At 44.6% G+C, this 18,727-nt stretch overlaps 1 protein-coding gene across 1 annotated transcript in view; it reads left to right on the forward strand.

Moving 5' to 3' along the window:
* Nucleotides 1-4,731: 4,731 nt before the first annotated feature.
* The window catches only part of MRPS25 (mitochondrial ribosomal protein S25), a 53,479-nt gene continuing 39,483 nt past the window's right edge, over nt 4,732-18,727 (forward strand). Inside the window, exon 1 of the mRNA XM_081526405.1 lies at nt 4,732-4,994. Coding sequence (XP_081382531.1) covers nt 4,861-4,994 — 134 coding nt within the window. The 5' untranslated portion in view covers nt 4,732-4,860. The remainder of the gene's footprint in view (nt 4,995-18,727) is intronic.

Consider the following 18,727-nt stretch of genomic DNA (forward strand, 5'->3'; position numbering starts at 1 on the left):
CTTATGTTCAGTGATTCCTGCAGTGTTGACTAAATGAACTGTCTTACACAGGAGTCGTGCCCAAAGGTAGCAGAAGTGGGCAACGGGAAAAGAGAGGAAGCTGCTGAGTGGGTCTTCAATGTTGCCGTCCCTCGGACCTTTGAAACCTCCCAGGACTAAACCAGGAGGAGGTGGTCTTTAGGAAAGTGTGGGGTGTCCCTCAGGCTGCCACTCCAACGCTAGTGCACACTCAGCCTCCAGCAGTTCATCTAGTGTTCCAGCTCTGGCTCCAGTGGCTTCTGCTGCAGGGGATCAGATCTTGGCTGTCACTCTGCATTCACCTCTCCAGATTTCTAGGTGGTAGTCGGCCCTGCCAGCTCAGTTCTCTGGGGTCCGAAGAGTCACCGACTTTCAGTTTGCCCAGCTTTCTCATGTAAAGACAGGAGTGACAGCTACCAAACTCTTTCTTTATGTTTCTGAGCTGAAGCTGGAAGTCCTTCTGAAGTCTTTTTGAAAACCATGCTAGGCTACTGAAGAGTTTCAGGCAGAAGAGCTTTTGACCTTAAAGTTCAGAAGAGGTGCTTCCTATGGATAAAATGTCCTCCCTGATGTTAGAAACCTGAGTGTCCATACACCAAGCAGGCCAGGGCAGCTTGGGTTTTGAAGTCAGGCAGACCTAGGCTGGAATCCCAGGGGTGTAACCCTTAGCATGCTTAACTTCACCACTCTCTCTTTGATCTGTAAACTGGAGTTGTTTGGAGGATTAAATGAGGTACTCATACCCAATACTTGACATTCAGTCTGACCTACAGCAAGCACTAAATATTACCTGTTTTGTTTTTTTGTTTTAATTTTCTATTTACTTATTTAGCTGTGCTGGGTCTTAGTTGCAGCACGTGGGATCCTCGATCTTCTTTGCAGCAGGTCAGATCTTTAGTTGGGGCATGTAGGATCTAGTTCCTGACTAGGGATTGAACCCAGGCCCCCTGCATTGGGAGTGTGGGGTCCTAGGCCCTGGACCACCAGAAAAGTACCCTACAAGGGTTTTAGGAGCTCTCGCCAGGAACTGGGAACAAAGAACAAAAGGTGGATTAAGAAACACTTATAAAGGTCACAGCCCAAGGACACAGACCCATTAAAATACCAAGATTTCACCATAAAATTATAGGATGCTTCCTTTCCCCCACACCTTACCACCACACTGACAGAACTCCAGTATGAGTAGACTACAGCTGAATGAGGTACAAAACACACACTCTTTAGGGAAGCCCAAAGTCACAAGAGACAAAAGCTAAGACACTAGAGGAGTTGAAGCCTCTGGCCACCTACAGCTATAGCAAACATTAAACAGCTCAAGTCCCAGCCAGAATAACATAACTCTTCGTAATAGAGGCTTATTTACCTCAGTTCCTAATACCTAATGCAGCCAATAATGTCTGCCTTGGAACAAAAAGTTTTAAGTGTGCTAAGAAAAGGTAAGGAAAAAACCCTCCACTCTGCTAAGAAGTACATATCACAACTAGATTCAGATACTACACAGATGTTGGAGTTACCAGATAGGAAAGTTGAATGATTAATATGGTAAAGAGTCTAGTGGTAAAAGTAAATAATATGCAAGAAGAGATGAGTAAGGGAAACAGAGATAAGGAAACTCTAAGAAATATTGAAAGGAAATGCTAGAAATAAAAAACACTAACAAAGAATGTTTCTGATGAGCACATCAGTTGACTGGACACAGCCAAGGAAAGAATCAGTTGACTGGACACAGCCAAAGAAAGAATCCATGAGTCTGGAGGTCGGTCATAGAGACTTTCTTTGTTGTTGTCGTTCAGTTGCTAAGTCGTGTCTGACTCCGCAACCCTATGGACTGCAGCGTGCCACGCTTCCCTGTCCTTCCCTATCTCCCGGAGCTTGCTCCAACTCATGTCTATTGAGACGATGATGCCATCCAACCATCTCATCCTCTGTCGCCCCCTTCTCCTGTCCTTAGTCTCTCCCAGCATCAGGGTCTTTTCCAGTGAGTCAGCTCTGCATCATGGGGCCAAAGTATTGGAGCTTTAGCTTTAGCATCAGTCCTTCCAATGAATATTCAGGGTTGATTTCTACTGAAGAAAGGATAGGCTACCCACTCCGGTATTCTTGGGCTTCCCTTGTGGCTCAACTGGTAAAGAATACTCCTGCAATGCAGGAGTCCTGAGTTTGATCTCTGGTTGGGAAGATCTCCTGGAGAAGGGAAAGGCTACCCACTCCAGTAGTCTGGCCTGGAGAATTCCATGGACTGTATAGTCCACCGGGTCGCAAAGAGTCAGACACGACTGAGTGACTTTCTCTTTCACTTTTCCTTTAGGATTGACTGGTTTGATCTCCTTGCAGTCCAAGGGACTCTCAAGAGTTTTCTCCAGCACCACAATTCAAAAGCATCAATTCCTTGGTGCTCAGCCTTCTTCTGGTACATCTCTCACATCTGTATATGACTACTGGAAAAACCATAGCTTTGACTATATGGACCTTTGTCAGCAAAGTGATGTCTCTGCTTTTTAAAACACTGTATAGGTTTTTCATAGCTTTTCTTCCAAGGAGCAAGTGTCTTTATATTTCATGACTGCAGTCACCATCCTCAGTGATTTTGGAACCCAGGACAATAAAAATCTGTCACCGTTTCCACTTTTTCCCCATCTATTTGCCATGAAATGATGGGACCAGATGCCATGATCTTAGTTTTTGAATGTTGAGTTTTAAGCCAGCTTTTTCACTCTCCTCTTTCACCTTCATTAAGAGGCTTTTTAGTTCCTCTTTACTTTCTACCATTAAAGTGGCATCATCTGCATATCTGAGATTGTTGATATTTCTCCCAGCAATCTTGACTCCAATTTGTGATTCATCCAGCCTGGCATTTTTCACATGATGTACTCTGCATATAAGTTAAACAAGCAAGTTGACTGTATACAGCCTTGACGTACTCCTTTCCCAGTTTTGAACCAGTCCATTGTTTTTCCATGTCTGGTCCTAACTGCCGTTTTTTATCCTGCATACAGATTTCTCAGAAGACAGGTAAGGTGGTCTGGTAATCCCATCTCTCTTAAGAATTTTCTACAGTATGTTATGATCCACACAGTCAAAGGCTTTAACATAGTCAATGAAGCAGAAGTAGAATTTTTTGGAATTTCCTTGCTTTTTCTATGATTCAGGGGATGTTGGCAATTTGATGTCTGGTTCCTTGGCCCTTTCTAAATCTAGCTTGTACATCTGGAATTTCACGGTTCACATACTATTGAAGTCTAGCTTGAAGGATTTTGAGCATTACCTTGCTAGTATGTGAAATGAGCACACTTGTATGGTAGTTTGAGCATTCTTTGGCATTGCCTTTCTTTGGGATTGGAATGAAAACTGACCTTTTCCAGTCCTGTGGCCACTGCTGCATTTTCCAAATTTACTGGCAGATTTCCCTATTGAATTTCGCTACTGAAATGCAAATGGGAAAAAGGATGCAAAACAAATACAACAACAAAAAACCCGCAGAACATCCAAGAATGATGGGACAATTTCAGAAGAGGTAAAACATACATAATCAGAATACCAGAAGGAGAAAAAAAAAAAGAATAAAAATATTTTAAGTAATAATGGCCAAGAATTTTCCAAAATGAATGGCAGTCACCAAACCACAGGTCCAGGAAAGCTCCGAGAACATCAAGCAGGATAAATACCAAAAATATACACCTAGGTATATATATATATTTTTTTGCCTAGAAATTTTATTCTGGTGCACTTCACTGGATTGACAAGTACCTTAGAGATTTAATTTTGCTAGAAATACATACTGTGTGCAGGTTTTATATATATATATATATTTGTGTATGTGTGTCTACATATCCATACACATACACACACACACACGCCATATACCTGAATTTGAATTCTACTTGTTGTGTGGGTGAGGACAAAGGTGATGATTGTCATAACTTATACACCTAGGTATATCTTATTCATACTCTATAAACCAAAGACATAAAGAAAATCTTGAAAGAAACCAGAAGGAAAAACTATCTTACCTATAATGGAAAAAAGACAGCTGCCTACTATTCAGAAACTATGCAGGAGAGTGGAGTAAGTGTTGAAAGTTGCCCCCCACTCCCAACCTATATTTCTGTATCTGGCAAAACTGTCCTTCAAAAGTAAAGAACAAATGACATATTCGGATCAATAAGAGTACTTCAGAAAGAGTACTTCTCAGCCACCTTTTGCTTTTCAAGAAATAGAGATGCAGAGCTCTCAAGTGATGAAACTAGGAAGGGGATAGACACTCAATTCCTTTTTTCCCCCTTTTGCAAGTCAGTTTTTTTTTTTTTTTTTTAAGTCAGTGTTAGACATTGCGCAGTTCTAACCCTTCACCATAAAGCTGGAGAAGTTGAGTGAGGAAAACTGACACACTTGAGGTTGAACAGAAAGTTATTGGGCGCCTTGGTATTCAAACTCAGCTCTTCCGAATTACTTCCTCTTGTTTGTTGTCGGAATGACCGAGTTTGAGTCTATATAAAATGTTTTCCCTTGGCGGAGGGGAGAAGGACCGAGTCACAGAGCATGAAAACTTCAACGTTCCACGAGTTCCAAGGCTGTAGGCAGAGACGCTGTCTCCTCGCCCACGACGCCGCCACCTGAGGAGAGCCCCGCTAGCCAGGACTACAAGTCCCAAGCTGCTCCGCGGCGCGCGTGCTGCCCGCCGGGAGCGACCCTCCCTCTCCCGTGAGTCTGCGCGGGAAGTGGAAGCCAGCGCTGAGGCGAGGCGGCCCGCGGGGAGCAGGAGCAGGAGAGCTGTGGCTGTGCTCGCTTCTTCGCGCCGCTGGACTCGTAGCCAGCAGTCCGGGCCCCACCTCCGCCGCCGCCATGCCCATGAAGGGCCGCTTCCCGATCCGCCGCACCCTGCAGTACCTCAGTCAGGGGGACGTGGTGTTCAAGGACTCGGTGAAGGTTATGACGGTGAATTACAACACGCACGGGGAGCTGGGCGAAGGCGCCAGGTCAGTCCGAGCCGCCGGCTCCCACCAGTCGCCTGCGAGCCCGCTGGAGACCTGGCGCCACTGTCCCCGCCCCACTGCGGGGACGGGCAGCTGCCCCAGGTCCCACAGCAGAAGGGGACCCTGGGCCGTGCTGGGTGAGGGGCGGAGTGGATGGAGCCCAGCCCGGGGCCACCGAGCGGCTGGCGTCCCGGCTCTCCTTGCACTCGCCGGCTCCGGGCGAGTTGCTTTTCCTCAGTGTCCAGACTCGGGGGAACACCTGTGTCCCAGGGCTGAGGTGGGGGTGCGCTGGGGGAGGTTACCGCCGCTGGCCTTGGTGGAGCCGGAGCCCTCAGGCGTGCAGCGGGGTGTCTGAATGCTCCGCGTGCTGTCTAAGCCCATTTGCTGTTTATCCCAGTGTTCCACTCGGCCCAGGGATGAGGGAGCGCGAGACGGTAAGGGACCGGCTCGGCCAGGCACACCCTCTTGAAGGCTGAGGGGCAACTCTGAAAGTGCTTCGTTCTCGAAGGACTCATCTCCGTTGTTTTTTGTTTTTAATTTTGGGCTGTGCTGGTCTTAAGTTGCCGCGGGGGCGGGGGGAGCTATCTCTTGTTGCCGGAGCGGGGGCTACTCATTGCGCTGGCTTCTCTGGTTGTGGACCACGGGCAGTGGGCGCCCGGGCTTGGATGCGCTGCGGCGTGTGGGATCTTAGTCCCTACCAGGGATGGCGCCGGCGCCCCTTGCTCCACCACTGGACCACCGGAAACGTCCAGACTCATCACCCTTATAAATGAAGGGACTGTCCATGTCAGCTCTGCACCCCCAGCTCCTTGATGGTCTTCAGCCCGCAGCAGAGTCGGGATTCATTGGAAGGGAAGCTTGCAAATGAAAGGTTTGAACTGGACCTTGAGGCAGCGACAGTGTTCTGGGCTTCTCAGGTGTTAGGTATAAATTTACTGCTTATGCTGGGCCCCATGTGTGCTGGGAATGTAATTCCTGTTTTTCAGAAACTTTGGGCCTGGGTGTGTGTGATGGATCAGAGTGTGACTGGAGAGCAGCTCCCTGTGGAGGGTGTCCCTCCCCCCACCCACTCTGGGGGTGGGAGGTGGGGTCTTCAGTGCAGGGCTGTTCAGGAGAGCCACAAGCTACCCCCTAGTTGTGTTTGCTTTCAACAGGTGAACCTAGGAACTTGGACCTACTTGTGTGGGATCAGCTGGGATGAGGGCTTCCTGGAAGACTCAGTCATAGGGCTGAATGGGCTCCAGAGCCTCCTTCATAACCAACTTTGAATCCTTCCATCCACACCAGGAGTCCCAGGGCAGAGGCCAGACAGGTACAGCAAAGGAGGGACACAGTGTGGATGGACCTTCAGTAAACTGAAATAGTGCCCTGTCTCAGGGGACCATTCACTGCTTAGCCACATGTTAGCTAGGTGGGCTCCATGGAGATTCTCTGACTTGTCAAGAAGCCTGAAATTCAGCTTTTTATGTAAGTCTCTGGTGTTTTAAATGGTCAGCTGGGGACTTCTGGGACTTCGTTAGTGGTCCAGTGGCTAAAACGCAGTATTCCCAATGAAGGGGGCCCAAAGTTCGATCCTTGATCAGGGAACTAAATCCCGCTTGCTGCAACTAAGACCCAGGGCAGCCAAATAAATAAAGATGTATATTTGTTAAAAGGGCCAGTTAGAATAGGCCTGCGCATACTCAAATATTTTAATACTCTCTAGGTAAACAGGAGCCAAACAGCCTGTGTTTCTAGTGATAAGGGCTTGCCTTGTCTCACTGGTGTTGAGGTTTTAGCCTGGCAGACTTGCTTTTTGTAGCCCCACTGGCCTTTGCCCTCAGCACTTCAGCTGTCCCTCCTTTCCAAGTGCCAGTGGCCGGCACAGCCCCAGGCTAGTGAGTCTCAGGATGTGCACTGCGTGTGTGGGGAGCTGCCTTATTCAATGTCTGAGTTGAGTTCCACCTCACCTCTGTCAGGTGTTCTTGCCCTTACGATGCAACGGGAGTAGTAACAGCTGCTGGTATTTATTGAGTTCTGTGTTCAGCCCTGTGCTACAGGGTCCAGATGAACTTGATAATGACTGGAGCCCAGTGCTCACGGCCCTGAATCTGTGGCTTACTGGTCATGTGATCAAGGACATTTTACTTTTCGGACTTTTTTTCTTCTTAAACATTTGTTTATTTGACTGCACTGGGTCCTAGGGACAGCATGCAGGGTCTTTAGTTGGGGCATGTGAACTTCCCTGGTGGTCCAGTGGCTAAGACTCAGTGCTCCCAATGCAGGGTGCCTGGGTTGGATCCCTGACATGTTTTCTTAATGTAAAAACCCCACCCTCTGGGGTTGCTGCCAGTGTTTTGAGTATAGTGCCCAGCAAGGTGTCTGGCACAACAGGTGTGAAACCAAAGGTTCCCTTTTGTTATTAACCTTCCCCTCATGCTCCAGCAGGAACCGTTACATAGCCCTATTGAATGTTGTCCTAGTAGTTCTAGGTGCGAGAAGCTCCTACACAGATGTGCTCTGATTTATTTGTAAAAAGTTTTGCTACGTGGCTGTCCTCTACTATGGGGTGGGAATTGAGGAGAGGGGTCCTGAGTCCAGGAAAGTACAGCCCTGTGAACTGCGATGGTCTCCACGGCTTATTATGGTAGTTAGTACTCTGTTTCCACTACCTCCCAGAGGCAACTACTTTTCAACTCTAACCATTTGATTAGCGAAGTATTTTACTGCCATATAAATACCATAGTTAGCTCCTTCTTATTTTCTTAGCTTTAGACTTTATCAGTTGACTTGCTGCTGTAGAAGGCAAGGATTTCGCTCTGCCAGTAGCACTGCCATTCCCCACCCCAACACATGCGTGTTGAGTGTGAGTTGGAAAAGAATTTCCAGATGCAGTATTTCAGAAAGGAGTTTATTAAGAACGAAGAGCAGAGATAATGAGGGTGCTACAGGCACAGAGGGCCGACCCCTGACCGACCAGGGAGAGCCAATGCAGGGTTAGTAGCCGATTTTTATAGTCTCAAGACAAAATTCCTGGAAAGGTGACATTGGGTGATTGGTTAGGGTGGGTATTTGTACCTAATGTGGGATCAGGGAGCTGGCTGGTTTATATGGGTTGGGTGCTCGTGGCAATGGTTGCTATGGGCTCAGTCATTTCTGGAGATGACCAGGGCTGCATCTATGGCCTTGGTGTGGGACTCCACAGTGCATACTGATCGACAGCCCCCACCATCCTCCCAATATAGTCATTTAAGAATTTCGAATAAATCAGTATTCACTGTAAGTTACTATGACTGTAAACACTATACACAGTTGAGTCAGACAGAGTACGGTGATTATTTTTTTCTTTTTGCAGTTTTTTTGTTTCTCTAACATGAATAATTGTCATTACTTTTAACTTCAGATTCTGCCCCAGTTTTGGATGCTTGCCCAAGCAAATGTCACACAGTCAGGCTCTCTGTTGCTCCTATCGTTTTCTTGAGAATAGACTACAAGCTCCTGTGGGGACTGCTTGTCCTGGCTTGCCACCGTGTTGACATAAGCCGTGAGGCACAGAGCAGTGACTTGCCCGGGGTCAGGCGGCCGGGACGTAGGAACGCTGGGCAGGCACTCTTCTACTACCGCTCATACCGGTCCCTGGTCTGGTGTGGGGGCAGGGCGGCAGCAGGAAGCAGAGGGTGCTTTGAAATTCCCGCGTCATTTGGGGAGCCTGTAATCAAGGAATGATTTGCAGAGGTGTGGCAAGGATGGGAAGAGAAACCACAAGGGATGATATGGACCAGGGTTGTTGGCTTTCCCCAAGCAATAGAAGTTGACTAGAGGCCTGATGAGATTCAGGCAAGGCTTTACTGGGGCTTTTGTTCCAGCCGCAGGATGGAGTGAAATCAAGTAACAGGTTCCCTTGAGCTGTTTCCTTCTGTGAGGTGATGGTGGTGGTGTGTCCAGGGAGAACTGCAACAGTAGCTATTTAGGCACTAGAAAGGGGAAGGAACCAGGTTACCTTTGGCTTAACTGTTGACGGAAACAGGGGTCATGTTGCTCCTGCTAAGGAGCCATTCTGCTCGGATACGTGTTTGTGTCAATCCCAGGGATGAAGTCTCTAACCTGTTTTCCTGTGTTTATTTTTACTGTATTTTATTGGAGTATAGGTGCTTCACAGTATTGTGTTAGTTTCTACCCTACAGCATCTTGAATCAGTCAGTTGTACATATTCATGTATCCCTTCCCTCTTAAGCCTCCCACCCAACCCCGCATTCCACCCCTCTAGGTCATCCCAGAGCTCAGAGCTGAGCTCCCTGTTTTACACAGCAGCTTCTTGCTAGTCATCTGTTTCACCCATGGTGTATAAGTGTCAGTGCTCATCTGTCAATTTGTCCCCCATCTCCTTCTCAGCATGTGTCCACAAGTCCATTCTCTACGTCTGAGCCTATATTCTGGCCCTGCAGTAGGTTCATTAGTACCATTTTTCTAGATTCCAAATATATACAAATATATGTTCCAAATGTATGCTATTTCTAACTTCACTCTGTGGAACAGGCTCTGGGTTAAACATTATTTCCCCTGACTCAAATTTGTTACTTTTTATGGCTGAGTACTGTTACATTGTATAAATGTACCACTTGTCTTTATCCATTCATCCCTCCACTGCCATCCAGGGTGCATCTGTGTCCTGGCTGTTGTAAATAGTGCTGCAGTGAACATGGCGGCGCAGGTGTCTGTTTTTAAAATTTATTTTATATTTTTGGCCACACTGAGTCTTCATTGCTGTGCACAGGCTTTATCTAGTTGGCAGTGAGTGGGGCTAGTCTTTGTTGTGGTGCGTGGACTTGTCATTTCGGTGGCTTCTCTAGTTGTGGAGCAGAGGCTCCAGGCACACAGGTTTCAGCAGTTTCGGTATGTAGGCTCAGCAGGTGTGGCTCACCAGCTCTAGAACAAGGGCTCAGTAGTAGTGGCTCATGGGCCTCGTTGCTCCAAATCATGATTGGAAAAGACCCTGATGCTGGAAAAGATTGAGGGTGGGAGAAGGGGACGACAGAGGATGAGATGGTTGGATGGCATCATTGACTCGATGGACATGGGTTTGGGTGAACTCCGGGAGTTGGTGATGGACAGAGAGGCATGGTGTGCTGCGGTTCATGGAGTCGCAAAGAATCGGACACGACTCAGCGACTGAACTGAACTGAACTTCCCCAACCAGGCATCAAACCCGTGTTGCCTACATTGGCAGGTGGTTTCTTATCCCCTGTACCACCAGGAAAGTCCCACATGTGTCTTTTTGAATTATGTTTTTGGCAGGGTATGTGGCAAGTAGTGGGATTGCTGAGACATATGGGTAGTCTTATTTCTATTGTCTAAGGCATCTCCTTGGACACTGATGAAATCACTACAGATGGTGACTGCAGCCATAAATTTAAAGGCGCTTGCTCTTGGAAGAAAAGCTATGACCAACCTAGACAGTATATTAAAAAGCAGAGACATTACTTTGCCAACAAAAGTCGGTCTAGTCAAAGCTATGGTTTTTCCAGTAGTCACAGATGGATGTGAGAGTTGGACGGTGAAGAAAGCTGAGCGCCGCAGAATTGATGCTTTTGAACTGTGGTGTTGGAGAAGACTCTTGAGAGTCCCTTGGACTGCAAGGAGATCCAACCAGTCAATCCCCAAGGAAATCAGTCCTGAATATTCATTGGAAGGACTGATGCTGAAGCTGAAACTCCAATACTTTGGCCACCTGATGCGAAGATCTGACTCATTGGAAAAGACCCTAATTCTGGGAAAGATTGAAGGCAGGAGGAGAAGGGGACGCCAGAGGATGAGATGGCTGGAAGGCATCACCGACTCGATAGACATGAGTTTGAGCAAGCTCCGAGAGTTGGTGATGGACAGGGAAGCCTGGCGTGCTGCAGTCCATGGGGTCGCAAAGAGTCAGACATGACTGAGCAACTGAACTGAAGACATCGCCATACTCTTCTCCACAGTGGCTATACCGGTTTATATTCCCACCAACAGTATAAGAGGGTACTCTTTTCTCCACTCTTAGCATTTATTGTAGATTTTTTTGAAGATGGCCATTCTGACCTGTGTGAGGTGTTACACCTCATTATAGTTTTGATTTGTATTTCTCTAATAATGAGTGGTGTTGAGCATCTTCATGTGTTTGATGGTGATCTGTATGTCTTCTTTGGAGAGATGTCTACATAAAGGTCTTCCAGCCATTATTTAATTGAATTGTTTTTTTGACATTGCGCTCTGTGAGCTGTTTGTGTATTTTGAAAATTAACCTCTGTCAGTTGCTTTATCTGCAAATATTGTCTCACATTCTGCGGGTTGTCTTTTTGTTTTGTTTGTGGTTTCCTTTGCTTTGCAAAAGCTTTTACATTTAATTAGGTTCCGATTGTTTTTACATTCATTATTTTAGAAGGTGGGTCAAACATTTTTTATTTCCATTTTTAAAATAATTTTTCTTTGCATTTAAAAAAATAATTTTAACTGGAGTATTGTGTTACAATGTTGTGTTGGTTTCTGCATACAACAATATGAGTCAGCCATAAGTATACATATATCCCCTGCCTCTTGAACCTCTCTGTCACCCCCCATCCCACCCCTGTAGGTCCTCAGAGAGCACCTGACTGAGTTCCCTGTGTTATATAGCAACTTCACACTGCTTTACACATGATAGCATATGTATTTCTGTGCAGTTCTTTCAATTCATCCCATCCCATCCTTTCCCTGCCGTATTCACAAGTCTGTTCTCCAAGTCTGCGTCCATATTCCTGCTCTGCAAATGGGTTCATCAGGACCCTTTTTCTGGATTCCATATATATGTGTTAATATATGATATTTGTTTTTCTCTTTCTGACTTACTTCACTCTGTATAAGAGGCTCTAGGTTCATCCACCTCCCTAAAACTGACTGAACTTCCTTCCTTTTTATGGCTGAGTAATACTCCATTGTATATATGTAGCATGACTTCTTTATCCATTCATCTGTCCACGGACATCTAAGTTGCTTACGTGTCCTGGCTGTTACAAATAGTGCTGCAATGAACGTTGGGGTACATGTGCTTTTTAACCTATGGTTTTCTCAGGGTGTATGCCCAGTACTGAGAATGCTGGGTGATGGTAGGTGTTTTGTTTTGTTTTTTTTTTAATTGAAGGATAATTGCTTTACAATGCTCTGTTGGTTTCTGCCATCCATCAACATGAATCAGCCATAGGTATGCATATGTGCCCTACCTCTTGAACCTCCTTGGCACTTCCTACGCCATCCCACCCCTCTAGGTTGTCAGAAACCACCAGGCTGGTCTCCATGGCTCATCTAGCAAATTCCCATGGCTGTCTGTTTTACTCATGGTAATCTATGTATTTCAGTTCTCCTCTTTCAATTCATCCCAACCTCTCCTTTCCCCACTGTGTCCAGAAGAATGTGCACTATGTCTGCCTCTGTATTACTGACCTGCTAATGGGTTCATAACTACCATTTTTTAAATCCTTACATGTGCATAAATATATTTGTTTTCTGACATCACTGTTTAACAGGCTTTAGGATCATCTACCTCACTAGATCTGACTCTTCTTCCTTCCTTTGTATGGCTAAGTACTATTCCACAGTATATATGTACCACCAACTCGATGGACATGAGTTTGAGCAAGCTCCAGGAGTTGGTGAAGCCTGTGTGCTGTAGTTCATGGGGTCACAAAGAGTTGGACATGACTGAGCAACTGAACTGATATGTGTACCACAATGTCTTTACCCATTCATCTGTGGATGAGCATCTAGGTTTCTTCCATGTCCTGGCTATCAAAAATAGTGCTGCAATGAACTCTGGGGATACATGTGTCTTTTTGAATTACGATTTTCTCAGGATCTGTGCCCTATAGTGGGATTGTGTATAACATAGTAGTCTATCCCTACTTTTTAAAGGAATATCCATACTGTTGTCCATAGTAGCTGTATCAGTTTGCATTCCCACCAACAGTGCAAGAGGGTTCCCTTTTCTCCACATCCTCTCCAGCATTTATTCTTTGTAGAATTTTTGATGATGGCTGTTCTATGAGATGATATCTCATTGTAGTTTTCATTTGAGTTTCTGTAATAGTGAGCAGTGTTGAGCATCTTTTCATAAGTTTGTTGGCCATCTGTATGTTTTCTTCGAAGAGCTCTTTGTTGAGGTCTTCTGCCCGTTTTTTGATTGGATGTCTTTTTTTGAAATTGAGCTCCTTGAGCTCTTTGAAGATAAATAATCCTTTCTCAGTTACTGCATTTGCAAATATTGTCTGCCATCCTGATGGCTGTCTTTTCATTTCGTTTCTGGTTCCCTTTGCTCTGCAAAAGGTTTCAAGTTTAATTAGGTCTCATTTGTATATTTTTGGATTTATATTCATTATTTAGAAGGTGTGTTCAAAAACTTTATTTTATTTTTATTTTTAATCGAGCTACCAGGGAAGCCCTAATAGTTTCTTAGGGGCATTTAAAGTTGACGTTTAGTTAGACTATAAGTGCTCTACAGTATTGTGTTGGTTTCTTCCATACAACAGTATGAATCAGTCATCAGTAGACATATATCCTCTCCCTCCTGAAACTCGCTGCCTGCCCCCACCCTCCTCATACCCGTCCAGTCTCTCTAGGGCATCACAGAGCACCAGGCTGAGCTCCTTGTGTTATACATCAGCTTCCCACTAGCTTGTTGTTTTGCACATAGTTTTATATGTTTCTCTGCTACTCTTTGAGTTTGTCCCACCCTTTCTTTCTCCAGCTGTGTCCACAAATCCAGTCTCCACATCTGTGTCTGTATTCCTGCTCTGCAAATGGGTTCATCAGGACCATTTTTCTAGATTAGATACATAAGTGTTAATATACCGTATTTCATCTTCTCTTTCTGACTGACTTCACTCTGCATAACAGGCTCTAGGTTCACCCACCTGGCTAAAACTGATTCAAATTCATTCGTTTTAATTGCTGAGTAATATTCCATTCTGTATATTTAGCACAATTTCTTGATCCATTCATCTGTCAACAGACATCTAGGTTGCTTCCATGTCCTCAACGTTGTAAATAGTGCTGCAATGACCACTGGGGTACACATGTTGTTTTGAATTACGGTTTTCAGACTATACGCCCAGTAGTGGGATTACAGGGTCATATGATCTTTTTATCCCTAGGTTTTAGGGAATCGCCATACTCTTGTCCTTAGTGACTGTTTCAGCCTACATTCCCATCAAGAGTGCAAGAGGGTTCCCTTCTCTCCACACTCTTTGCAGCTTTTATTGTTTGTAGAATTTTTGATGATGGCCATTCTAACCTTGTCAGGTGATACCTCATTGAAGTTTTCATTTGCATTTCTCTAATAATGGGTGATATTGAGCATCACTTCATGTGTTTGTTGCCCATCAGTATATCTTCTTTGGAGGGATGTGTGTTTAGGTGTTCTGCTTGTTTTTTTGAATGGAGTGGCTTGTTTTGTTTTTTTTAATTGAGCTCCATGAGCTGTTTATATGTTTTGGAGGTTAAGCCTGTGTCAGTTGCTTAGTTTTCATTCAAAGATTGTCTCCTATTCTGAGGGTTGTCTTTTTGTTTTGTTTGTGATTTCCTTTGCTGAGCAAAAGCTTTTATGACTAAATATGTCCCAATTGTTTATTTTTTAAATATATTCATTATTTTAGAAAATCAAAAATTATTTTTTTCATAATTTTTTCTCATTTTTTAATTAGGGTATAATTGCTTTACATGTTGTGTTGGTTTCTGCCGTACAACATCATCAGTGAGCCCTAAATATGAATATATCCCCTCCCATTTGAATCTCCCCATCCCTACCAGTCTAGATCATGACAGCCCACCAGGCTGAGCATCCTTGGTTATACAGTAACTTCACACTAGCTGTGCACTTTAACATGGTAATGTCTATGTTTCCTTGCTATTCTCGATTTTTCCCACCCTGTCCTTGCCCTGATGTGTCCAAAAGTCCATTCTCTCCTTGTGGGTTTGTATCCCTGCCCTGCATATAAGTTCATCAGGGCCATGTTTCTAGATTCCATATATATGCATTAATATATGTTGTTTGTTTTTCTGACTTCACTTTGTATAACAGGCTCTAGGTTCACCTACCTCCCTAGAACTGACTCAAGTTGTTCCTTTTTATGACTGAGTAATATTCCATGGTGTATATGTAGCACATCTTTTATCTATTCATTTGTCCAGAAATAACTAGTTTGCTTCCATGGCCTGGCTATTATAAATTGTACTGCAGTGAACATTGAGGTACATGTGTCTTTTTGAAAAATGTTTTCTCAATTATATGCTCAGTAGTGGTATAGTAGGGTTTTTTTTTTTTTTTCTGTTTTTTATGCAATCTCTACTGTTCTCCACTGTGACCATATCTTCCCACATAGTACAAGAGGGTTCCCTTTTCTCCACACGCTCTTTAGCATTTACTGTTTGTAGAATTTTTATGATGGCCATTCTGACCTGGTGAGGTGATAATGATACCTCATTAAGTTTTCATTTGCATTTCTCTAATAATGAATGATGTTGGTCATCTTTTCATGTGTTGGTTGGTTATCTGTATGTTTTCTTTGGAGAGCCATCCATTAAATCTTCCCCTGATTTTGATTAGTTTGTCTTTTTTTTTTTCTTGAAACTGAGCTCCATGAGCTGTTAATGTGTTTTGGAGATTAATCCTGTGTCAGTTAGCTTTCAAGTATTGTCTCCCATTCTGAGGGTGGTCTTTTTGTTTTGTTTGTGCTTTCCGGTGCTATGCAAGAGCTTTTAAGTTTAATTAGGTCCCATTTGTTTATTTTTGTTTTGATAGTCATTATTTAGAAGGTGGCTTCAAATTTTTTATTCTATTTTTATTTTTTAAAATATTGTTTTGTGGTATTTAAAGTTGATTTTTAATTGGAGTATGATGGCCTGACAGTGTCATGTTGGTTTCTTCCATGTAACAGCATGAACCAGTCATAAGTATAGCTACATCCTTGCCCCCTTGTGCCTCTCTCCCTGCCGCCTTCCCCAGTCCAGTCTTCTCTGAGCTATCACAGAGCACCAGGCTGAGCTCTCTGCATTATACGTCATCTTCCTACTGGTTGTTTTACACCTGCTAATGGATATATTTGTATGCTGCTCTTTAAGTAGGTCCTACCCTTTCCTTCCCCCACTGTGTCCACAAATCCTTTCTCTACATCTGCCTCTGTATTCCATTTTTCTAGACCCCATACATGTGCCTGGATATACAATATTTGTTTTTCTCTTACTGACTTCCTTCACTCTCTATAAAAGGCTCTAGGTTCACCCAATTCCTTAGAATCGACTAAAATTCATTGCTTTTTATGGCTGAGTAATATTCCATTGGATATGTGTAGCACAACTTTATCCATTCATCTGTGGACAGACATCTAGATTGCTTCCATGTCCAGCTATCGTAAATGGTGCTCTAAAGAACAACAGGCTCACGTGTCATTTTGAATTATGGTTTTGTCAGGGTATATGCCTCGTGGACTTGCTGGGTCATGTGGTATTTTTATCCTCGTTTTTTTAAGGACTCTTCATACTTATCTCCATAGTGGCTGTATCACTTTACTTTTCCACCAGGAGTGCAAGAGGGTTCCTTTTTCTACACACCCTTTCCAGCATTGACTGTTGAAAGAATTTTTGTTGATGGCCATTCTGACCTTTTGTGGTAATATCTCATCTCCGCCGCTGCCCCCGGTGCCCGGCCTAGCTCCTCTCGGCCGCTGCCCCCTTGCCCCCCGGCCCAGCCTAGCTCCTCTCAGCTGCCACCCCCGGCCCCCGGCTGGCCTAGCTCCTCTCGGCCTCCGCCCCTGGCTGTCTGAGGGGCCTTATAACAGCTGGGAAGAGAAGAGAAGTGAAAAGCAAAGGAGAAAGGGAAAGATATTCCCATCTGAATGCAGAGTTCCAAAGAAGAGCAAGGAGAGATAAGAAAGCCTTCCTCAGCGATCAGTGCAAAGAAATAGAGGAAAACAACAGATTGGGAAAGACTAGAGATCTCTTCAAGAAAATTAGAGATACCAAGGGAACATTTCATGCAAAGATGGACTCAATAAAGGACAGAAATGGTAGGGACCTAACAGAAGCAGAAGATATTAAGAAGAGGTGGCAAGAATACACAGAAGAACTGTACAAAAAAGATCTTCACGACCCAGATAATCATGATGGTGTGATCACTCACCTAGAGCCAGACATCCTGGAATGTGAAGTCAAGTGGGCCTTAGAAAGCATCACTACGAACAAAGCTAGTGGAGGTGATGGAATTCCAGTTGAGCTATTTCAAGTCCTGAAAGATGATGCTGTGAAAGTGCTGCACTCGATATGCCAGCAAATTTGGAAAACTCAGCAGTGGCCACAGGACTGGAAAAGGTCAGTTTTCATTCCAATCCCAAAGAAAGGCAATCCCAAAGAATGCTCAGACTACCACACAGTTGTACTCATCTCACACGCTAGTAAAGGAATGCTCAAAATTCTCCAAGCCAGGCTTCAGCAATACGTGAACCAAGAACTTCCAGATGTTCAAGCTGGATATAGAAAAGGCAGAGGAACCAGAGATCAAATTGCCAACATCCGCTGGATCATCGAAAAAGCAAGAGAGTTCCAGAAAAACATCTATTTCTGCTTTATTGACTATGCCAAAGCCCTTGACTGTGTGGATCACAATAAACTGTGGAAAATTCTGAAAGAGATGGGAATACCAGACCATCTGACCTGTCTCTTGAGAAACCTGTATGCAGGTCAGGAAGCAACACAGTTAGAACTGGACATGGAACAACAGACTGGTTCCAAATAGAAAAAGGAGTACATCAAGGCTGTATATTGTCACCCTGCTTATTTAACTTATATGCAGAGTACATCATGAGAAACGCTGGGCTGGAAGAAACACAAGCTGGACTCAAGACTGCCGGGAGAAATATCAATAACCTCAGATATGCAGATGACACCACCCTTATGGCAGAAAGTGAAGAAGAACTAAAGAGCCTCTTGATGAAAGTGAAAGAGGAGAGTGAAAAAGTTGGCTTAAAGCTCAACGTTCAGAAAACTAAGATCATGGCATCTGGTCCCATCACTTCATGGGAAATAGATGGGGAAACAGTGGAAACAGTGTCAGACTTTATTTTTTGGGGCTCCAAAATCGCTGCTGATGGTGATTGCAGCCATGAAATTAAAAGACGCTTACTCCTTGGAAGGAAGGTTATAACCAACCTAGATAGCATATTGAAAAGCAGAGACGTTACTTTGCCAACAAAAGTCCATCTAGTCAAGGCTATGGTTTTTCCAGTAGTCATGTATGGATGTGAGACTTGGATGGTGAAGAAAGCTGAGTGCCGAAGAATTGATGCTTTTGAACTGTGGTGTTGGAGAAGATTCTTGCGAGTCCCTTGGACTGCAAGGAGATCCAACCAGTCCATCCTAAAGGAGATCAGTCCTGGGTGTTCATTGGAAGGACTGGTGTTGTAGCTGCAACTCCAATACTTTGGCTACCTCATGTGAAGAGTTGACTCATTGGAAAAGACCCTAATGCTGGGAAGGATTGGGGGCAGGAGGAGAAGGGGACGACAGAGGATGAGATGGTTGGATGGCATCACTGACTTGATGGACATGGGTTTGGGTGGGCTCCGGGAGTTGGTGATGGACAGAGGGGCCTGGCATGCTGCGATTCATGGGGTCGCAAAGAGTCGGACACGATTTAGCGACTGAACTAAACTGAATAATGAGCGACGTTGAGCCTTTTTTCATGTGCTTGTTGACCACCT

This window comes from Giraffa tippelskirchi, chromosome 9 (assembly GCF_054371585.1).
Source record: "Giraffa tippelskirchi isolate mGirTip1 chromosome 9, T2T-mGirTip1v1.2.pri, whole genome shotgun sequence".
Lineage (NCBI taxonomy): Eukaryota > Metazoa > Chordata > Mammalia > Artiodactyla > Giraffidae > Giraffa > Giraffa tippelskirchi.